Source organism: Euleptes europaea, chromosome 12 (assembly GCF_029931775.1).
Source record: "Euleptes europaea isolate rEulEur1 chromosome 12, rEulEur1.hap1, whole genome shotgun sequence".
Taxonomy (NCBI): Eukaryota; Metazoa; Chordata; class Lepidosauria; order Squamata; family Sphaerodactylidae; genus Euleptes; species Euleptes europaea.
This window is the reverse complement of record NC_079323.1, coordinates 4453526-4474610: the sequence shown is the minus strand read 5'-3', so window position 1 is coordinate 4474610 and position 21085 is coordinate 4453526. Positions and strand designations below refer to the sequence as shown.

At 48.6% G+C, this 21085-nt stretch overlaps 1 protein-coding gene across 1 annotated transcript in view; it reads left to right on the top strand.

Annotated features, from left to right (window-relative positions):
* MAP6 (microtubule associated protein 6) overlaps positions 1 to 20603 on the top strand; it is a 36910-nt gene extending 16307 nt beyond the window's left edge. Inside the window, exons 2-4 of the mRNA XM_056858485.1 lie at positions 8592 to 8805; positions 11923 to 12119; positions 20474 to 20603. Coding sequence (XP_056714463.1) covers positions 8592 to 8805; positions 11923 to 12119; positions 20474 to 20603 — 541 coding nt within the window. The remainder of the gene's footprint in view (positions 1 to 8591; positions 8806 to 11922; positions 12120 to 20473) is intronic.
* The last annotated feature ends 482 nt before the right edge of the window (positions 20604 to 21085 follow it).

Here is a 21085-nt window from a genome sequence, read left to right as displayed (position 1 = left end):
TCTTCTACATAAAACCAGCTGGGTGACCTTGGGCTAGACACAGTTCTCATAGAGCTCTCTCAGCCCCACCTACCTCACAAGGTGCCTGTTGTGGGGAGAGGAAAGTGATTGTAAGCTGGCTTGAGACTCCTTAAAGGTTGAGAAAATTGGGATATAAAAACCAACTCTTCTTCTTTGTCCCTGAAATCCCTCTGATGAGTGATTCAGACTTTTCTAGTGATCCTGGCCTTCTGCTCTGACAGCTTTTCTTGGAAGTGTTTTATCCATTTAGAGAATAATCTTTTGGCCCGCCTTATTTTTTGGAAGTGGCTCAAATATGCCTCCTTTTCATAGTCTCTAGAAATTAGAACGTCTGGTGATAACTGGCTTGCCAAAATGTCAGTTTTCTTGATGGATTGGAAGTATCTTAATCCTTTTTGGGTGTAATGTGAATGTTTTACTTTGAGAGGAGGTGTGAATTCGCCCTTGGGGGCAGGGTAGAAATGAAGGTTGTAATTTGGAGTATTTATATACCAGATTTCAGGACTATAGCTCAGACTATAGAGCCAGTGTGGTGTAGTGGTAAAAAGCTGTGGTTTGGAGTGGTGGACTCTTATCTGGAGAACCGGGTTTGATTCCCCGCTCCTCCACATGAGCGGCGGAGGCTGATCTGGTGAATCTGGTTGGTTTCCCCACTCCTACACATGAAGCCTGCTGGGTGATCTTGGGCTAGTCACAGCTCTCTTAGAGGCTCTCTCAGCCCCACCTACCTCACAAGGTGTCTGTTGTGGGGAGGGGAAGGGAAGGGGATTGTAAGCCAGTTCGATTCTTCCTTAACTGGTAGAGAAAGTTAGCATATAAAAAACAACTCTTCTTCTTCAGGTAGGGTTGCCAATCTCCAGGTGGTGGCTGGAGACTTCCTGCTATTACAGCTAATCTCCAGGAGACAGGCATCAGTTCCCCTGGAGAAAATGGCTGCTTTGGAGGGTAGACACGATGGCATTATATCACATTAAGGACCCTCCCCTCCTAGGGTTGCCAGATACAGATTGGGAAACTCCTAGAGATTTGGGGGTGGAACCTGAGGAGGACAGGGACCTCAGTGGGGTACCATGCCATAGAGTCCGCCCTCCAAAGCAGCCATTTTCTCCAGGGGAAGTGATCTCTGTAGTCTGGAGGTGAGCTGTAATTCCAGGGGATCCCCTCGTCCCACCTGGAGGCTGGCATCCCTATCTCCTCCCCATGGGAAATATTTTCTCAAAGTGGGGAGCATGATGAGCTTCACCCACCCATGCCCGGGTTGCCAACTGGCCAGTTTCCAAGGTTGCCAACCTCCAGGTGATAGCAGGAGATCTCCTGCTATTACAACTGACCTCCAGCCAATAGAGATCAGCTCCCCTGGAGAAAATGGCTGCCCTGGCAATTGGACTCTGTGGCACTGAAGCCCCTCCCCTCCTCAGACCCCACCCTCCTCAGGCTCAAAAACTATTGGTTGAAAAACCAACACACCTGGCTTTCATTTCACTGCAGAAATTCCAGCATTCATTTGTTGGCCTCCTCTAGTTGCAGAAATTTGTGTAGCTCCGTTCACTTTTCGCTGCTTGCCCATGTTTGATACATAATTCATGGGCCTTTTGTCTTCGTGGCTCTCATGAGATGGAGTGTTCAATGAAGGCACACTTAACTGTGTGTCTTTTTCTATGTCAAGCTGGACTGGCTTCTCTCACCAGGGTCAGAAAAGTAGACTTCCCTCTGCCTCAGAGAGAAAAATGGGCTGCTGAACTTTTGGCCGGCTAAGCCCGTTCCAATGCGTTTGCCTAGATCAGACCAAAGACCAATTAAATCCAGCATTCTGTATCCCACAACGGCCCATCAGATGCCTGTTTGGCACTCATAAGCAGGGTGGGAAGATGATGGCCATCTCCTCTTGCCTTTCCCCAGCATCTGATATTTGAAGGTATACTGTTCCTGAACATGGAGGTTCCATTTAGCTTTCCCGGGCTCATTGAGGCATCAGTATACTCATCCAACATAAATTTGTTGGATCTTTTTTTTAAAAATGGCATCTAAACTAGATTACATTAAGAGAGAGAGAGAGAGAGAGAGAGAGAGAGAGAGAGAGAGAGAGAGAATGAATGAATGAATGAATGAATGAATGAATGAATGACTGCTGTCTCACCAGAGACCTTCTCAAGACAAGTAAAAAAAAAATACCATGAATTCATTAAAAATCAACCCGCTACAAGTTATTAAAACTGGGTGTAGAAGAAGAAGAAGAAGAAGAAGAAGAAGAAGAAGAAGAAGAAGAGCTGGTTTTTGTACCCCTGCTTTTCTTCACCGAAAGGAGTCTCAAAGCGGCTTACAATCACTTCCCCCCCCCCCCACACACAACAGGCACCTTGGTTGGAAAGAACTGTGACTGACCCAAGGTCACTCAGCAGGCTTCAGGTGGAGGAGTGGGGAATCAAACCCGCTTCTCCAGATTAGAGTCCGCCACTCCAAACCACCGCTCTTAACCGCTACACCTCGCTGGGTCTCTAAGAACACTGTAAGACAAATGTTGAGCAGCCTAAAAATAGCCATAAATCATCTTTAGGCTGGAAGGGGGAAACTGTTTAAAAAGATAAAACCCTTTTACTTTAAACCTTGGCTTAGGGTTACCAGGTCCAGGTTGAGAAATACCTGGTGATTTGGGGGTGGAGACTGAGGAAGGTGGGGTTGGAAAGGGGAAGGACTTCAATGGGGTATGATGACATAGAGTTAGAGTTGCCAGATCCCTCTTCGCCACTGGTGGGAGGTTTTGGGGGTGGAGCCTGAGGAGGGCAGGGTTTGGGGAGGGGAGGGACTTCAATGCCAGAGAGTCCAATTGCCAAAGCGGCCATTTACTCCAGGTGAACTGATCTCTATTGGCTGGAGATCAGTTGTAATGGCAGGAGATCTCCAGCTAGTACCTGGAGGTTGGCAACCTTATATAGAGTCCACCTTCCAAAGCAGCCATTTTCTCCAGGTGAACTGACCTCTGTCACCTGGAGATCAGTTGTAATCGTGGGAGATCTCCAGCCACCACCTGGAGGTTGCCAACCCTATCTTGGGTAAGCAGAAATGTTTTGGCCCGGTACCTTAAAAAAATAGCAAGGTAGGTGCCAAGGCGTGGCAAAGGCAAGGTGCCACCAGTGTAAAAGCCCCGTCTCTAATTTCTACCTTCTTCTGCAGCTGGGGGCACAGAGAGCAGAGCTTGGATGGCAGATCTTTACTGGCCAGCTGGATAGTATTGGAAGAACTGGTCCTTCAGGTTATTTGTAGAGAAACTGGTTTCAAGAAAGGACTTCCTGACAGAGCGATTCCTTGGTGGAACAGGTTTCCACCAGCATGGTGTAGTGGGCTACACTCTAAACAGCGTGGTGTAGTGGTTAAGAGCGGTGGTTTGGAGCGATGGACTCTGATCTGAAGAACCGGGTTTGATTCCCCACTCCTCCACATGAATGGCGGAGGCTAATTTGGATGGATTTTCCCCCTTCCTACACACGAAGCCAGCTGGGTGACCTTGGGCAAGTTACGGCTTTGTTAGAGCTCTCTCAGCCCCACCTACCTCACAGGGTGTCTGTTGTGGGGAGGGGAAGGGAAGGGGTTTGTAAGCTGGTTTGAGTCTTTGTAGAGAAACTTTATGTGGTAGAGAAAGTCGGCATATAAAAACCAACTCTTCTTCTTCTCAGGAGGTGGTGGGCTCTCCTTCTTTGGAGGTTTTTAAGCAAAGTCTAGATAGCCATCTGACAGCAAGGCCAATTCTGTGAACTTAGGCAGTTCATGAGAGGAAGCACAGGAAGGGATGAGCCAGTGCGCGGCTTTCGTGGCCCTTTCTTACATGCCCGGGGTCATGCCGATCGCTGCTATGGGGTCAAGAAGAAATTTTCCTCCAGGCCAGATTGGCCAGGGATCCTGGAGATTTTTTGCCTTCCTCTGGGCATAGAGCAGGGGTCACTGGGGGAGTGGGGAGATAGTTGTGAATTCTCTGCGTTGTGCAGGGGGTTGGACTAGATGACCCTTGAGGTCCCTTCCAGCTCTGTGTTTCTATGTAAGGCATTTTCTTCTTGCCTTTGATTCACAGGGCTGCCCACTCTGAAAGCACTTCAGCATTGTGTTTAAAAACTATAAAGTTAAATAAAAATAAATGAAACTTTAAAAAAATCCTAAATATGGAGTACCGGGTTTGATTCCCCACTCCTCCACATGAAGCCAGCTCGGTGACCTTGGGCTTTTCACACTCTCAGCCCCACCTACCTCACAGGATGTCTGTTGTGGGGAGGGGAAGGGAAGGTGATTGTAAGCCAGTTTGAGTCTCCCTTAAGTGGTAGAGAAAGTCGGCATATAACAACCAACACTTCTTCTAAATTGGAGTAAGGGGAATCAGTTTTGCTAGTCACTGGCACTGGTCAATAGGTGCTTGTCACACTCTCCCAATGGGGCTTTACACAGCAATCATTTAGTGCAGTAGAAGAGCGAGTGGGAATGAACCAATCAATTGCTTTCTGAGTACTGAGGAAGTGAGAAAGCTCTGCCAAAGTATTGATTCTGCATCTTCTGCAACAGTGGTATCTTCCTATCTGTGTCACACATTCATGTCTCATCATAGGGTTTTCAAGGTAAAGGTTGGTCAGAAGTGGTTTACCAATGCCTTCTTCTGTGCAGTGCTAACCAGGGTTAGCCGCAGTGGCCCTGCCGTTGTCTACAAAAGATCCTCCGCCGGTGTCACCTTCCAATACTGCTTCTGCCCAGTAGCACACCTTCAAGGATTCCTCTGCCCCCATCGCCATTGGAACGGCCTGTTCTCTTCTGCGGATGTGGCCATGGATCCCTTAAAGGGGTGGACGCATCTTTGTCTGGTGTCTCAGCTGCGACCATTGCGTCTTGAGTGACTCTGCCAGGAGTTTAGTCTCTTAGTAAAGTCTAGACCCCTGACGGTATTGCTCTCAGCTTCCCTGACACACACAAACCCCCTCACCACATTAAGGTGTACATCCAGAAGGGGGTTGCATTTATACCAATGTGAAATGTGGCATGCATGCACTCCTAGGTTGTACATCTATACCCGATTTCAGTGTTAACTAGGGTTTCCAGGTTTCTTTTCTCCATTGGCGGGAGGTTTGTGGGGCGGAGCCTGAGGAGGGCGGGGATTGGAGAGAGGAGGAACTTCAATGCCATAGAGTCCAATTGCCAAAGCAGCCATTTTCTCTAGGTGAACTTGTCTCTTATCAGCTGGAGATCAGATGTGGCTCAGTAGAGCCTCTGCTTGGCATGCAGAAGGTCCCAGGTTCAATCCCTGGCATCTCCACTTAAAAAGACTAGGCGAGTAGGTGATGTGAAAGACCTCTGCCTGCGACCCTGGAGAGCCACTGCCAGTCTGAGTAGACAATACTGTCTTTGATGGACCGAGAGTCTGATTCAGTATAAGACAGAATGTGTTCATCAGTTGTAATAGCAGGAGATCTCCAGCTACCACCTGGAGGTTGGCAACCCTAGTGTTAACACATGTGCATGCCATTGCAAATTCAGCATTGTTAACTGTGCACATAATCTGGGTTGCTCACAGACCAAGGATCTGTGTACAAAATACCGTGTTACGTGCACGGACCCTGTTCCGCACAGAGAAACTTGCTCCAGCTCGAGAATTTCCCTGATAGCATCAAGACACCGATGCCTGCCTCATTAATGCAAATAAACTTTGTTTATGCACAGATGCAATTTATAAATTAGCTGCAGCTCCCTGGTCCTCATGTCGTTGGCAGCGATTAACAAGCCGTTGGCTGAGGTCTGTTGTCTGTGTTGAATATTAAACACCCAGCTAGGTTTTAATTAATGGGTGTGTTTCTGCCCTGGGGAAGGACGCCGGGCTTGGCGCCCTGCCAGCCGCCGACATTCACATAGATTGCAAAATAGATTGATCAACCTTTAAATAAGGCACGTGTCATCCGTAAACTACAACTCAATGCTCATTGACGCTTTCCCATTAAAATTCAATGACTACTGCCAGACGCCCCAGTTCTAAATTCTGGGTCAGTTCCAGACAAAATTGGCTATTACTACCCATTCCCCTGTCCCGCTACAGATCTTCACCATGTTAGGTCTGACTGGCCTCTTCCTATATCAGCTGCATCCCTGTGTCGCTTCCAGGCAAAACCAGAAGTGGTACACGGTAGCTCTAGGAATTGACTTACGGTGACCCCGTAGGGTTTTCAAGGCAAGAGACATTCAGAGGTGGTTTGCCATTGCCTGCCTTCGCGTCACGTCCCTGGTATTCCTCGGTGGTCTCCCATCCAAATACTAGCCAGGGTCGGGGCTGAGAGTGTGTGACTGGCCCAGGGTCACCCAGCGAGTTTCCATGGCAGAGTGAGGATTCGAACCTGGGTTTTCCCTAGTATGACACTTTAACCACTGCACCTGGGATGGGAAAACAGTGTGGAGGGGGAAACTTAAGCCACCTCTCCACGCACACCATGCTCCCTAATCCAGATTGAGTCCCCGCATGCCTGGAATTAAGTTCTGAGCAGTGAGCACCTGATTGAAAGTTGTTGTGGCAGCCATGCGGGTGATGCCAGGACTTTTTGTTGTGTGACTTGGCTCCTGGGTGAGTCTTGGGAAAGAACTTGCTCTCCCTGAGTCCTGGAGAAATGCTGGCAATCTGAGTAGACCACACAGCGCGAAATGGATCCGTGGTCTTACTCAGTACAAGGCCACTTCATGTGCAGCTAGGGTCGCCAGGTCAAGTAGATTGGCGGGCAGTTCCATCGGCCGTCTCAGGAGCGGTGACTGCACACAGCTGCACCGACATCATGCATCATGACTAGTATCCATTTTGAAGAGCAGCCACGGATAGCCTTCTCTTACATTATGTTCTTATGATGCATCCCTCTTCTCTCCAGTATCAGAGGAGCATGCCCGTTATCTTAGGTGCAGTGGAACACAGGCAGGATAATGCTGCTGCAGCCGTGTTGCTTGTGGGCTTCCTAGAGGCTCCTGGTTGGCCACTGTGTGAACAGACTACTTGGTCTGATCCAGCAGGGCTTTCCTTATGTTCTTATGATGCTTAGCTATTCTCTCCAGGATCAGAGGAGCATGCCTATTATCTTTGGTGCTGTGGGGCACAGGCAGGATGGTGCTGCTGCAGCCGTCTTGCTTGGGGGCTTCCTAGAGGCACCTGGTTGGCCATTGGATGAACAGACTGCTGGACTTGATGGACCTTGGTCTGATCCAGCAGGGCTTTTCTCATGTTCTTATGGAGGACGGGGCTATCCATGGCTACTAGTCAAAATGGATCCTAGTGATGATGAATACCTATTATCTCCAGGATCAGAGGAGCAGGCCTATTATATGAGGTGCTGTGGAACACAGGCAGAATAAATGCTGTTGCAATCGTCTTGCTTGTGGGCTTCCTAGAGGCACATGGTCGGCCACTGTGTGAACAGACTGCTGGACTTGATGGGCCTTGGTCTGATTCAGCAGGGCTTTTCTTATGTTCTTATGTTCTCCCTTAGTCAGATACAAGTCAGGATGGAAGTCACGATCACTTCACTTCTGGTTTACACCCAGAAGCGCTGCATCGCGACGAGCTGCCTCGAGGCCTGCTGCGACGCAGTGTTTCCAGGTGTAAACTGGAAGTGACGCGATCGTGTCAGCGTGTGCGATCCCTGCCAGAACTCCTCCCAAAAAAGGGGGACCTGGCAACCCTATGTGTAGCACAGATATGGAGGGGCCAGGGATCAGGAGGAAAGCCCACTGTGTTGCATGCAGAAGGTTCCAGGATCAGTCCCTGGCATCACCTCCTGTTCAAGGATCCCTGCTAAAATGGTTCTCAGATGCTGGAGAGCAATTGCCAATCGAATTGCACAATGCTAAAATAGATGGACCAGTGATCTGACTCAGTGTATGGCAGACAGTTTCAGAAGACAGCCCTGTCGGTTTGCAGTGGAAGAGCAGTAGCATCTTCGAGACCAACACGGTTTTTGGGGTATGAGTTTTCAAGAGTCAAGGCACAGCTAAATTGTGGAGCTCCCTGCCCCAGGTTGTGGTGACGGCTGCCAACCTGGAAGGCTTTAAGACGGGAGTGGAAATGTTCATGGAAGAGAAGAGTATTCATGGCTGCTAGTAAAAATGGATACTAGTCAGGATGCATACCTATTCTCTCCAGGATCAGGGGAGCATGCCTATTATTTTGGGTGCTGTGGAACACAGGCAGGATGGTGCTGCTGCAGTCTTCTTGTTTGTGGGCTTCCTAGAGGCACCTGGTTGGCCCCTGTGTGAACAGACTGCTGGACTTGATGGGCCGTGGTCTGATCCAGCAGGGCCTTTCTTATGTTCTCCCTTTGTCAGATACAAGTCGGGATGGAATCCATATCTGACGAAGGAAGCTTTGACTCTCCAAAGCTTATACCACGAAAATTGCGTTGGTCTCTGAGGCGCTGCTGGACTCGATTCTAGTATATGGCAGGTGGTTTTATCGGTTCATGAACTCAGGAAGGCTGGGCAGATGCTTAGTTAAAGCCAGCAGTCCCATTAATGTCGTTTGTTGAGTTTTCTGGCCGATCTTCTGTTTCATTTCTCACTCCTCCTTCCACCAGAAACGAATTCCGACCATGGACAGACATCAAGGCAGTGAAAGCCATCAGAGCCAAGAGCCAGTACAAACCCCCGGAGGGGAAGATGGCTGTTGAAACCAGTTACAGTGCCCAGTTTACCGCAGAGAGCGCCAAGCCCGGTCCGGCAGATAACAAATTCCTCGAGCGCAGGAGGATACGCAGCCTTTATAGCGAGCCCTACAAGGAATCACCGAAGGTAAGGAGGGATGGGGACAATACAGGCCCCCTCCGCTGCCGGCCGCACTGAAGCAAGAGGTGGAAAATTAGGTCTATGTTCTTGCGTAACCACCATTGGCTTCAGTGGTGCTTGTGCAAAAATGTGCTCAGCCGATTGTGTATGTTGGTGGAAAAAACACAGGTCAGCACATCTCTTACAAGCCTTGCATTGTAAACTGTCTCCCCATCAGCTAAGTTTAGGGTAGAATCCTAGGATCAAAGAGTTGGAAGGGACCCCCAGGGTCATCTAGACCAACCCCCTGCACAATGCAGGAAATTCCAAACTACCTCCCCCCACACACACCCAGTGAGCCCTACTCCATGCCCAGAAGATGGCCAATATGCCATCACTCTTATCATTTGCCTAAGGTCATAGAATCAGCATTGCTGACAGATGGCCATCTAGCCTCTGCTTAAAAACCTCCAGGGAAGGAGAGCTCACCACCTCCCTGAACCGACAAATGCCAGGAGATTTTTGAGATGGTGCCTGGGGAGGGTGAAGATTTTTTGTGGTGGGGGAGGACATGTCACTTCTGGGTGATGCGCTAGGAATCCCCCCTATCTCTGTAGTCTCTACCACTGAGGAACCTCCTAGAGCAGCATGGAGGGTGTGACTCCACTTCGTGGTGATTCTTTAGAAAACTCCCCAATCTCTATAGCAGGGGTGTTGAACTCATTTGTTAACAAGGACTGGATATGATATAAATGTCACTTGGTCGGGCCGGGCCATGCCTCGCCATCCCGGATCGGGACTGGGGTTGAAGTGGGTGGCTGCCTCGGCTGGCTTGTGGGCCGCCTAAGAGCTGTCAAAGGGCCGGATTCAGCCCGCAGGCCTTATGTTTGACACCCCTGCTCTATGGTCTTTACCCTGGAAACAATTCCTAGAACAATCACTGCAAAATGATGTCATGAAATCCATACTGCTCTAGGAGTTCCCTTATAGTCTTTACCATAGATGTTGGGAGAAAGTCCTAGAGCGGGGGTGTCAAACATACGGCCCACGGGCCGGTTACAGCAAGAGCTCACATCCGGCCCGCGAGCCAGCCAAGGAAGCCACCCCACCACCACTCCCGATCTGGGCTGGCAAGGCATGGCCCGGCCTGACCAAGTGACATTTATGTCATATCCGGCCCTTGTCAGAAATGAGCTCGACACCCCTGTCCTAGAGCATCACCATTGACACCCACCCACCATTTTTTTCTCCCGCTCCTCCGGGCTCTGAGCAGGGTCAGGAGATTGCCCACTGCCACCAGACAAATGGTATCCTCTCCCTTTTCCATCCAATTGGATGCTCAGTTGAGCCATCATCCGATCTGCTTGCTGCTTGCTGTTTTGCTTTCAGTCCAGAGCATAGGAGGAGGAGACGGGAAATCCCTGATGCGCCCTTACTTTGATTGTTCCCCTGCAGACAGAAAACCGGGACGGCAGGGTGGAAGCTGTGCTCCACTCCCTTTGCTCTCCTGGTTTCGTCTCTGCAGAGTGGTTTTAACGACAGGGAGCCATCCCAGTATCCATTCCTCCGTGATCTTCCATCGGCGGGCTGATGCGGTCCCCTCCATTCTGACGTCTCGTTCCCACCTCACTCTCCTCCACACGTGAACTCGTAATGCATACGAGTTTGACAGCAGCCTTTTATGCATGGCGGTTTCCTCGCGGTCACCTCGCCGACTACTTCGGGGCTTTGCTTTGATTATGCTTGCAGGTTCCGACTGTCAGAGGTCGCCTTGCCCTCCCCGCGCGTTTCCACGCATTTTCCCCATGTTGTCTGGATGTTGGCTAAACACGAATCCAGAAAATGCGGGCAAAACCCACGTAAACATGCGGGGAGAGCGAGGCGACCTCTGACGGTCGGAAAATGCAAGCATATTCAAAGCAAAACCCTGAAGCAGTCGACGGGGTGACTGCGACGAAACAACCATGCATAAATGGCCAGCCACTGCCAACAATCCTACTCAATAGCAATCATCCTGATAAGGAAATGTATGAAGAGTGCTTCTAGAGGATTTTTTAAGAAGTGTGGGGTCGAGCAGACCGAAGGATGTGGGGGGAAATGGATACAGCTATGTTTTCCAGAGTCATACTCTCTATATTTCTCAACCTTCATGATGTAAATTCTCTATCTATGTACATACATTATACATTGTAGTATATACTCTAATGGTGTCGGAGGGTCATTTTTACACCAGTTGTATATATAGGGTGGAATTGATAAAATATTCCTTCTCCCCCAAAGTTTTTCCTGCTGTACCATCCCTATACTGGTATAGAAAGATGCTTAATAAAAATGTTGATTTTTTTTTAAATTGGTGGCATGCTGAATGTTGCCTTCCACCTGTCACCAAAAGTGTTTTATTTCTATGACGTATTTTGGGATCTGTTCAACCCTCACACTGGCTTAGTAAGGAACGCTTGTTGTTTGGGCAAGTTAAGAACTGCCTCCCCTTTTGCATTGGTCATAGGGTTGCCAACTCCAGGTTGGGAAATTCCTGGAGGTTGGGGAATAGAGCCTGGGGAGGGTGAGGTTTGGGAGGGACCTCAGTGTGGTGTAGTGGTTTGGAGCGGTGGACTCTGATCTGGAGAACTGGGTTTGATTCCCCACTCCTCCACATGAGTGGCGGAGGCTACTCTGGTGAACTGAATTTGTTTCCCCGCTCCTCCACATGAAGCCAGCTGGGTGACCTTGGGCTAGTCACATTCTCTCAGCCCTACCTACCTCACTGGGTGTCTGTTGTGGGGAGAGGAAGCCAGTTTGATTCTTCCTTAAATGGTAGAGAAAGTCGGCATATAAAAACCAACTCTTCTTCTTCAATGCCATAGAGTCCACCCTCTAAAGCAGCTATTTTCTCCAGGAAAACTGATCTCAATCATCTGGAGATCAATTCCAATTCCAGGAGATCTCCAGGCCCCACCTGGGGGTTGGCCACCCTGATCGGTCAATCCAGGACCTCCAGATTGATGCCTGACCCTGTGCTCTAAATCGAAACCTGCCGCCATGTTGCTAGTCCTCTCTAAATGCCCTTCTTTCCCACCTTCTCCCTCTTGTGTGTCATGCGTGTTTTCTCTTTGTGGCTGTGGTTTGTCGCTTGCGCCTGCCCAGGTGGAGAAGCCTAGCCCGCAGCCTCCAAAACCAAAAAAGACACCCTCAAGCCATAAACCGCTGAAAAAAGCCAAAGACAAGCAGATGGCATCCAGCCGGGCTGCCAAGAAGAAGAGCACGGAAGCCGCCAGCCCAGCCAACCCCGAGGACAAGGAGAAAAGCAAAGAGATGAACAATAAGTTGGCCGAAGCAAAAGAGTAAATGTCTCTGCGTTTCCTCACTCTCCTTCCTTCTCTCTTTCTCTCTCTCTCTCTCTTTGCCATGCTCACTCCCCCTTTTCTCTCTTTCTTTCTCTCCCCCCCCCCCCAATAATAAAGGCCACAACATTAATTAGAGCCTTTTAATCTGCTTGGGTTCCAACTGTATTGGACGCTTTTTCTGGTTGACTTCTGCGGAAGTTTAGGAGGGATCGTTTCAGGGGTTTGGTTTCAGGGCAAGGAGAAGGGACTTAAAGGAGGAAAGGGATCGTGGATCACCCTGGTTTTCAGTTTGCGAGTGTCAGGGTTTCAGAAAAGCAGGAGAAAGGGGATCGGTTGACACATAACACAATACCAGGGGTTGATTAAACAGCAGTTCCTTCAGTTGTCTGAACCCAAGCTGCTCTATTGGGTTTAGTGGAAGCTGTTTTATTAACCACAGTTAACTCTGGCTTCACAGGACGCATGGATGTGGGGAATATGCCTTGTTCCTGGTGTTGCCTTTGCACATTTAGGCTTGCCAACTCTGGGTTGAGAAAGTCCTGGAGATTTGGGGTTGGAGCCTGGGGAGGGTGGAATGTGGCGACGGAAGGGACCTCAGTTGGGTATAACTCCATAGAGACCACCCTGCAAATCAGCCATTTCCTGCAGGGGAACTGATCTCTGTCACCTGGGGTTCAGGTGTAATTCCAGGACATATCCAGAACCCACCTGGAAGCTGGTAACCCTAGCACACTCCTCATCTTCAAAGGTACCTGGCCAGAGGAAGGCAATGGAACCTGTCCTGTCAAAGCAAACCAGAATTTCAGTTAGGGTTGCCAGCTCTGGGTTGGGAAATACCTGGAGATTTGGGGGGTGGAGCCTGAGGAGGGCGGAGTTCGGGAGGGGAGAGACTTCGGTGGGGTATAATGCCGAACCAGCCATTTCCTCCAGGTGAACTGATCTCTATCATTTGGAGATCAGTTGTAATCCCAGGAGATCTCCATCCACAACCTGGAGGTTGGCAAACATGGATTTCAGTGATTTCCCGCAAGCCAAATCCTGGTTTTCTCAAACTGTTGTTAAAATAAACCCTGGTTTTGTGTGTTGTCTGGACTGAGACAGAGAGTTGAAAGTACTTTGGGAGAGGGATGAGTCCATATGAGCATCTTGCATTTTCCTCTGGAAAACCGATTTTGCCAGGTTTGGCATTGTATCCAGAGGGCCAGAGGCAAGAGAGGATAAAATGTGCGCTCACAAAACAGGACATGAAATCCCTTTTCGAGCATCTTTGAGCTATCTCACAAAAACTCTTGCCCATCACCAGTCTTTTCCTTATGCCGCTTCATGCCAAACAGGAGACAGTTGCCAGGAGCACCCGAGGGCATTCAAACTCTTTAAGTAGAGGTAGGGAATCAGCCCCTTTGCAAGCAAATAGTTTTTAGGGCCAAACTCCTGTGAATGCATGTATGCTCCTCTCCTTCCACTCAATAATGTCTCATAGAACGTGATAAAATTGGCCTTCAAAAGAAAGTGGACTCCCCAGAACAGCACCAGGAAGAGGGGATGGAAAGGGGTCTGCGGTGGGAGGGGAAATTGGCAAAAAAAAATCCCCTTCTTCCTCACCAGTGGAAACCCTTTCTGTCAGCAGCAAGCTTTATGAGGGAGCTAGGTTCGAGTGCAGTAGTACCTTAGAGACCAACAAGATTTTCAGGATATAAGCTTTCAAGAGTCAAAGCTCCCTTTGTCAGATAGGGCCTTCCATTCCTACTTATATCTGACAAAGGATACTTTGACTCTCGAAAGCTTATACCCTCAAAATCTTGTTGGTCTCTAAGATGTTACTGGACTCAGATCTAGCTCTTCTACTGCAGCCCAACACTCTAAATTAGGGGTGTCAAACATAAGGCCCACGGGCCGGATCTGGCCCCTTGAGAGCTCTTATCCAGCCCGTGAGCCAGCCGAAACAGCCACCCCCTCCACTCTCAATCTGGGCTGGCGAAGCATGTCTCGGCCTTACCAAGTGACATTTATGTCATATCTGGCGCTCGTAACAAATGAGTTCGACACCCCTGCTCTAAATTATTATTAGGGAGCAGCTACTGTGGCTGAGTGGTAGAGCATCTGCTTTTCATACAGAAGGCCCCAGGTTCAATCCCCACTCAAAGGACCAGGGAGCAGTTGTCGTGAAAGACCCCAAAGCAAATGATACTGATCTCGATAGACCAGTGGTCTGACTTTCTCTAAGGCAGCTTCCTGTGCTTTTCATTTTCATGTTCTTTTCGTTTCAAACCCATTAATTTTTTAAAAAGCAACAACCCTGAAATGATAACTAAATGATAACTAAAGAAGATCTCAGGACAAGCATTCTCGGGACCCCGATGTTCTGATGGCAGTTGAGAAACGAGCCCCCAAATCTTAGGTCCTAGAAGCGTGCAGAATGTACATGCTAATTTTGGAGAGAGTCGAGAAAGGAGAGGAAATCTTGTTTTGCCAGAATGCCGGGTTAGGAGAACATATCTCAAGACTGGGGTGGGGAGGGGGGATATGTATGACCGGTGGATAGCATATGTTACTTAGCTTGATTACCGGAATGGATTGCCTAAGTCGTAGCGTATCGTGTGTGACGTGTTTTGTACGGCTTGTGCCCGAGATGCCTTGACTATAACATATGTGTAATGATTTCTGTGGTGTGTTGCCATGCGTAGCTGTGTTAGAAGTGTAGAGCGTGCCGTTAGCCGGGATCGTGTGTACGTAGAGGGGAGGGGGAGCGGGGAAGGTGTCGACGCCTCCGACGTGCCGGAGGAATTCAGGAATATTGTTCAGGAAATGGAATTGTGGAGAACTAATTGCAAATGTGCTGCATTTTCTCCCCCCGCCCCCCCCCCCAAAAGAGCGCATGCCTCATGATGAGCATCCATGATACTCATTTGCTTGGCGGGGGGAGGACAACCACATAGACATTCCTTGATTATAAAACCACAGTTCTGAAGAGGTTCATGTATGCGCGTCAGGGTGAGGCGTGCACCATCCGAAATACATTACATACGTCGGGGACTCAAAGGGAGTCCTGGATTTTCAAGCTGCGATCCAGGCGGCTTGTGGAAAATTTTGGAGAGTTTCCCTCTCCTTGGCTTAGCAGCCAACGCCTGTGGGATCCCCCAGAATATTCCGGAATCTCATTTTGGGGTATTCAAATGCAATCCCGGAAGGAATGCCCGTTAGGAAGTCGGAGTGCCACTGAGCACTTCACAGGAGTGGATTTACTTCCCCATAGACCAGCATACAGTCAAGGTGAGCTCACAGGAGGGTGGGATCAAAAAATGAATCCTTTGGAAGGTTGATGGACAACTAACTAGCCTTAGAGGAGCTAAAGAAGTGCTTTTGCCTGTGAGGAGGTTCACCCAGGTGACGAAAAACAACGGGTGGCATACAAAGGCATTTGCACCCAAGTCCAAATTACCTATCATTGAGGGGGCACTTTCCAAATTCTGTTGAGTTCAGAGGGGAAATGAAGCGTTCGGCCGAATTCGTTCCTACTCGAAGCAACAAAATTTCAGGCTGCAGTTGTATGCATACTTACCTGAGAGTAAGTCCGATATGATTGGGCTTTAAATAGAAAGGTGATCTTCTGTGGGATTCTAAACTGCCCCCTTCTGGTCTATGGGGGAACTCCACTCTAAATTAAACTTTTTTTCCATATGGGTGATTAATAGGTATCCACAGGCCTTTTCTGCTCTCTCCTTGGTTTATATTAGCAGCAGATGATTGCAATCCTAAGCACGCCTACTAGGGAGTAAGTTCTGCTGCGCTCACTTACTTCTGAGTATACATGCTTAGGAATGACCACAGGGTACCAGAAATCTCTTGTTTTTGGATGCCTAATAAATCCTTTTAATTAAAAAAAAAACAGTTTTTCTTTGAACAGATTTCCTCTGTCTTGGCAAAACTTGTAACATATTTTCTCTGTGCTTCTTGTACAAAAGAAAAATTTGCTTGCCTGCTTCCTCTGCCCCTTTTCCTTTGGACTATTCTGATACTGCGCTTTTGGTCACATTTATTGTACCTCCTTCTTTGTACCGGTTCTTTTTATTCCCCCGTCTACAAGATGGTGCTAAAAGTCCTTTACCCCGCTTGTTTATACCTTCACTTGGCTTTGCAAAAACAAAAGAAATAAATACCACAATCACCTGCTGTGCTCAACTGCTGTGTTTTTGTTGGGAAATACATAATCCTCCATGAACACATCTGTATTCTGGCCTTCCAGAGGCAGATCCAAGGTGTCTGATCACATGCACCCTCACACAAATTCTCTCTCTAAATCTTTAAATCTGTCTCTCTGGGTACTGCCTCCATTTTCGCTGTTAGTGTAATCTTATCCAAATCAATGTTAATGTGTGACATGCTTGTGAATTTTTCCAGCTCAGAGAGGGCCTCTCTCTTTCTTTCTCTTCCTGGACGATGATAAATAAATGTTAAAGACGAACATTCACTTCCTTTGACCTTTTTTTTTTTTTTTTTTAAGTGAATAAGCCACAAAAAGCATCCTTGCAAATGGTAAGTTAGAAAGATAAGGTTGCCGACTCTGGATAGGGAAATTCCTGGAGATTTGGGGGTGGATCCTGGGAAGGCAGAGTTTGGGGAGGGGAGGGACTTCAATGGGGATGTGATGTCACTCTAGAACTTCCATCTTCCACCCTCTTAAGTTGTCAGTTTCCTCCAGGGGGGTGTCTGATGCTTCGGGCGCTTTGGAAGAAGGGGGAGAGGAACAGAACCGGACGAAAAGTCAATTCAACAACATGAAGCCGGCCTCAGAAAGTGCAGAACTGGGGCAGTTTTAGGGATGTGATAAAGGACGAAACACATTCACCACTGTGCAGATCCCCTTTAGAACATTGAGGCAACCCAACCAGGTATCTTTGGGATGGGGCCCTTCGAAGCAGGTAGCAGTTTCTCAACACGAACCATTAGAAGGGAGGTGGTAAAGTCAGATATCATCTTCCTGACTTCCCGTGGTGTGGCGGGGTGGCCGGAGGGTGCCATCTGCCTGTCTCCCCACAGAAGTGCCAGCTTGGGTGCCCTATCCTAAGGCGCCCCAAATCCTTGGGCCAGCCCTGCGGGGAAACCACAGAGAGTGCCTGACAGCTGCAATTGCCCCCTCTCTTCCTCAGCACCTGGTGCTCAAAGATACGTTCTCTCAGACCATGGAGGTTCCATTTCGCTATTTTGCTTATGGAGCAAAAAGCTCAAACGTATAAATGCCCCTCACCTTCCACTGTCCGCTCGACATACCTGTTGAAACCGATTCTTGCCTGCAGGAGCTGATGCCGCACTTGAAATATGTGTGTATTGTGGTGTCGTGGTTAAGAGCGGCGGACTGTAATCTGGAGAACTGGGTTGGTTTCCCCGCTCCTCCACATGAAGCCTGCTGGGTGACCTTGGGCTAGTCGCAGTTCTCTCTGAACTCTCTCTGCCCCACCTACCTCACAAGGTGGCTGTTGTGGGGAGAGGAAGGGAAGGTGATTGTAAGCCACTTTGAGACTCCTTAAAAGGTGGAGAAAATCGGGGTATAAAAACCAACTCTTCTTCTTCTTTGAGTTTGTAAGATCCCACAAGATCCTTCCTCCCATCCACGCCAGCTGAGGGCTCAGCTTCTGTGGCGTTTTCTCGGGCTCTCACGGGCCTGACCTCCTCTACCCAAGAGGTAGAAAGCCACTAAGCTGGAATGAAAATTTCACTCTCATTTAAAATTAGTCTAAATTTTTCGTTTCATTCAGCAAATGGCCTTTATAGAATACTTGAAAGTAAAAGAAGCTGAAAGTAGAGTGAAGCCTGATTAAAGCCACCAGTGCGAATGGGGAGCTGACTGCTGGTGCGGTCATACCCAAACCTCCAGGAACTTGCCAGCCTGGAGCTGGCAACCCTAATTGTGCAACACACTGAGTGCTGGATGCTGTTCTCCCTGCTCTGTGGCATGCCAACATCCATCACTCGCTTTATGGGAACCGAACTGCTGAGCTGTCACATTGCATTAAGCGCGTCCTGCTCATGCTTATACGTCCGCCTCTACGCATGGTATTCAAAGTGGCCAGCGTGGCTGGGAGACTCCATTAGCATCTTCAGCAAGAAAAAAGGCTGAGAATACCATGTTCGTCGACCAACAGGGAACATTTGGCTATGTAGGGGGAGTGAGCTTTAAGTTTTTTTTTTTAAGCTTGCTTTCTGGCTGGGGGGGGGGGGAATCCACATCCTGAGCTTTCATGCCCACACATAACAGCAGGGATCCAGGTCCCACACGAGATCATCTTGGAACAAATTGCTAATTGCACCAAGTCCAAAGAAATAAGGCGGGAGATAGTAAATATTTTATGCAAACAAAGGAACGTTGAATAGGAAAGCATTTCTATTTCAAAACGTCGGTTGGAACAACCAAATCTGAAACTTAGTCATGAACATATGAAGCTGCCTTATACTGAATCAGACCCTTGGTCCATCAAAGTCAGTATTGTCTACTTAGACTGGCAGCGGTTCTCTAGGGTCTCAGGCAGAGGTCTTCCACATCCCCTACCTGCCTAGTCCCTTTAACTGGAGCTGCCGGGGATTGAACCTGGGACCTTCAGCATGCCAAGCTGAGGCTCTACCACTGAGCCACAGCCCCTCCCCATCTAATGAGATCCCCCACACACACACTTCAATGCATCTTTAGCCTGCAAACCTGCTGATTTCCATAATGGGACGCCATCACATATGGAGTGGGGCAGAGAAACATTCCTAGTTTATTATTGTTGGTTCAGATTCTTTCTTTGGTTTTCCAATCAGTTGGCAAACACATGTAGTAGAAGCACAGAATTTTGGGAATCTTGAACCTTTTTTTTTGCACAGTATATAGGAAATCCAGGACAACAGGAAAATAGGAAGACCCAACAAAAGATGGATGGACTCAATAAAGGAAGCCACAGTTTGCAAGATCTGAGCAAGGCTGTCAAAAATAGGACATTTTGGAGGACATTGATTCATAGGGTCTCCATGAGTCGGAAGCGACTTGATGGCACTTAACACACACACACACACACAGAATCCAAAGGGCTGTGAAAACAATTGAAAGATCCAGACCAACAACATTAATTTAGACACATGAACACATGACACTGCTTTATACTGAATCAGACCCTTGGTCCGTGAAGGTCAGCGTGGTGTCGTAGTTAGGAGCGGCGGACTCTAATCCGGTTAGAACCGGGTTTGATTCTCCACTCATCCACATGAGCGGAAGACTCTAATCTGGAGAACCGGGTTGATTTCCCCATTCCTCCACATGAGCGGCAGACTATAATATGGTGAACCAGGTTCAGTTCCCCGCTCCTCCACATGAAGCCAGCTGGGTGACCTTGGACTAGTCATGGTTCTCACCAAACTCTCTCAGCGCCACCTACCTCACAAGGTGTCTGTTATGGAGAGAGGAAGGGAAGGAGAATGTAAACCGGTTTGATTCTCCTTGAAAGGTAGAGAAAGTCGGCATATAAAAACCAACTCTTCTTCTTCTATTGTCTACTCGGACCAGCAGTGGCTCTCCGGGATCTCAGGCAGAGGTCTTTCATATCACCTACTGCCAGATTCTTGGAGATGTCGGGGATTGAACCTGGGACCTTCTACAAGCCAAGTCGATGCTCAGCCAATGAGCCAGGGCCCTTCCCCTCAAAACCAACCTTTGAAAGCAGAATCAGGGCCACAAACAGGTCTATGAATACTGAATCAGGAACCTCACAAGCCTTGCAAAATTCCATAACAAGCAAAAACGCACCAGCCTTGCAAAATTCCATAACAAGCAAATAAATATCTAATGTTTTCTTCGTTATCTGCCAGGGAATAGGGTTGCCAATCTACTGGTGGGGTCTGGAGATCACCTGGAATTACAACTGCTCTCCAGACAACAGAGGTCAGTTCCTGCTGGAGGAAAGGGTCGCTTTGGGGTGTGGACTCTATGGCATTATAATCTGCTGAGGTCCCTCCCCAAACTCAACTCTCCCCATGCTCCACGTCTAAACCACCAGGAATTTTCCAACCTGGAGCTAGCCACCCTACTTCTAGAGCAGTCTTGAACGCATGAACACATGAAGCTGCCTTCTACTGAATCAGACCCCTTGGTCCATCAAAGTCAGTATTGTCTACTCAGACTGGCAGCGGCTCTCCAGGGACTCAGGCAGAAAAGGGTCTTTCACATCACCTACCTGCCTAGTCCCTTTAACTGGCGATGCCGGGGGTTGAACCTGGGACCTTCGGCATGCCAAGCAGAGGCTCTGCCTCTGAGCCACGGCCCCTCCCCTTTTTTTTCTACAAGAAACAAAGCTTTGGAATGATGACCTCTGTTTTGTTTGCAGGACCTCTGATCAAACTGCAGGTGCTACATCCCAGGATCCTGTTTCCGTAGGCCAAGTCGAGCCTATGGAAGTTAACCCTCAGCCTTCTGCCCCGAAGCCAGCTGCTGGGACCAGCATGCCGCCTGCATGAAACATGTACAGCCTTACTTGACTATAATAATAATAATAAAATTCAGCAAATCTGACGGATGCTGGATCTTTTGTTGTCTGTAAATCCTTACTGTGATTCCTTCTTCAATGGTGGGTAGGGTTGGCAGGTCCCTCTTCACTACGTTTGGGCGTTTTTTTGGGCGGAGCCAGAGGAGGGTGGAGTTTGGGGAGGGGAGGGACTTCAATGCCATAGAGCCCAATTGCTAAGGCAGCCATTTTCTCCAGGTGAACTGATCTCTATCGGCTGGAGATCAGGTGTAATAGCAGGAGATCTCAAGCTAATACCTGTAGGGTGGCAACCCTAATGTTGGGCTTGTGTTTTTTTCTTTGAAGAGAGGCGGGTACATAGGGTTGACAACCTCCAGGTACTAGTTGGAGATCTCCTGGTATTACAACTGATCTCCAGCTGACAGAGATCAGCACCCCTGGAGAAAATGGCTGCTTTGGCAATTGGACTCTATG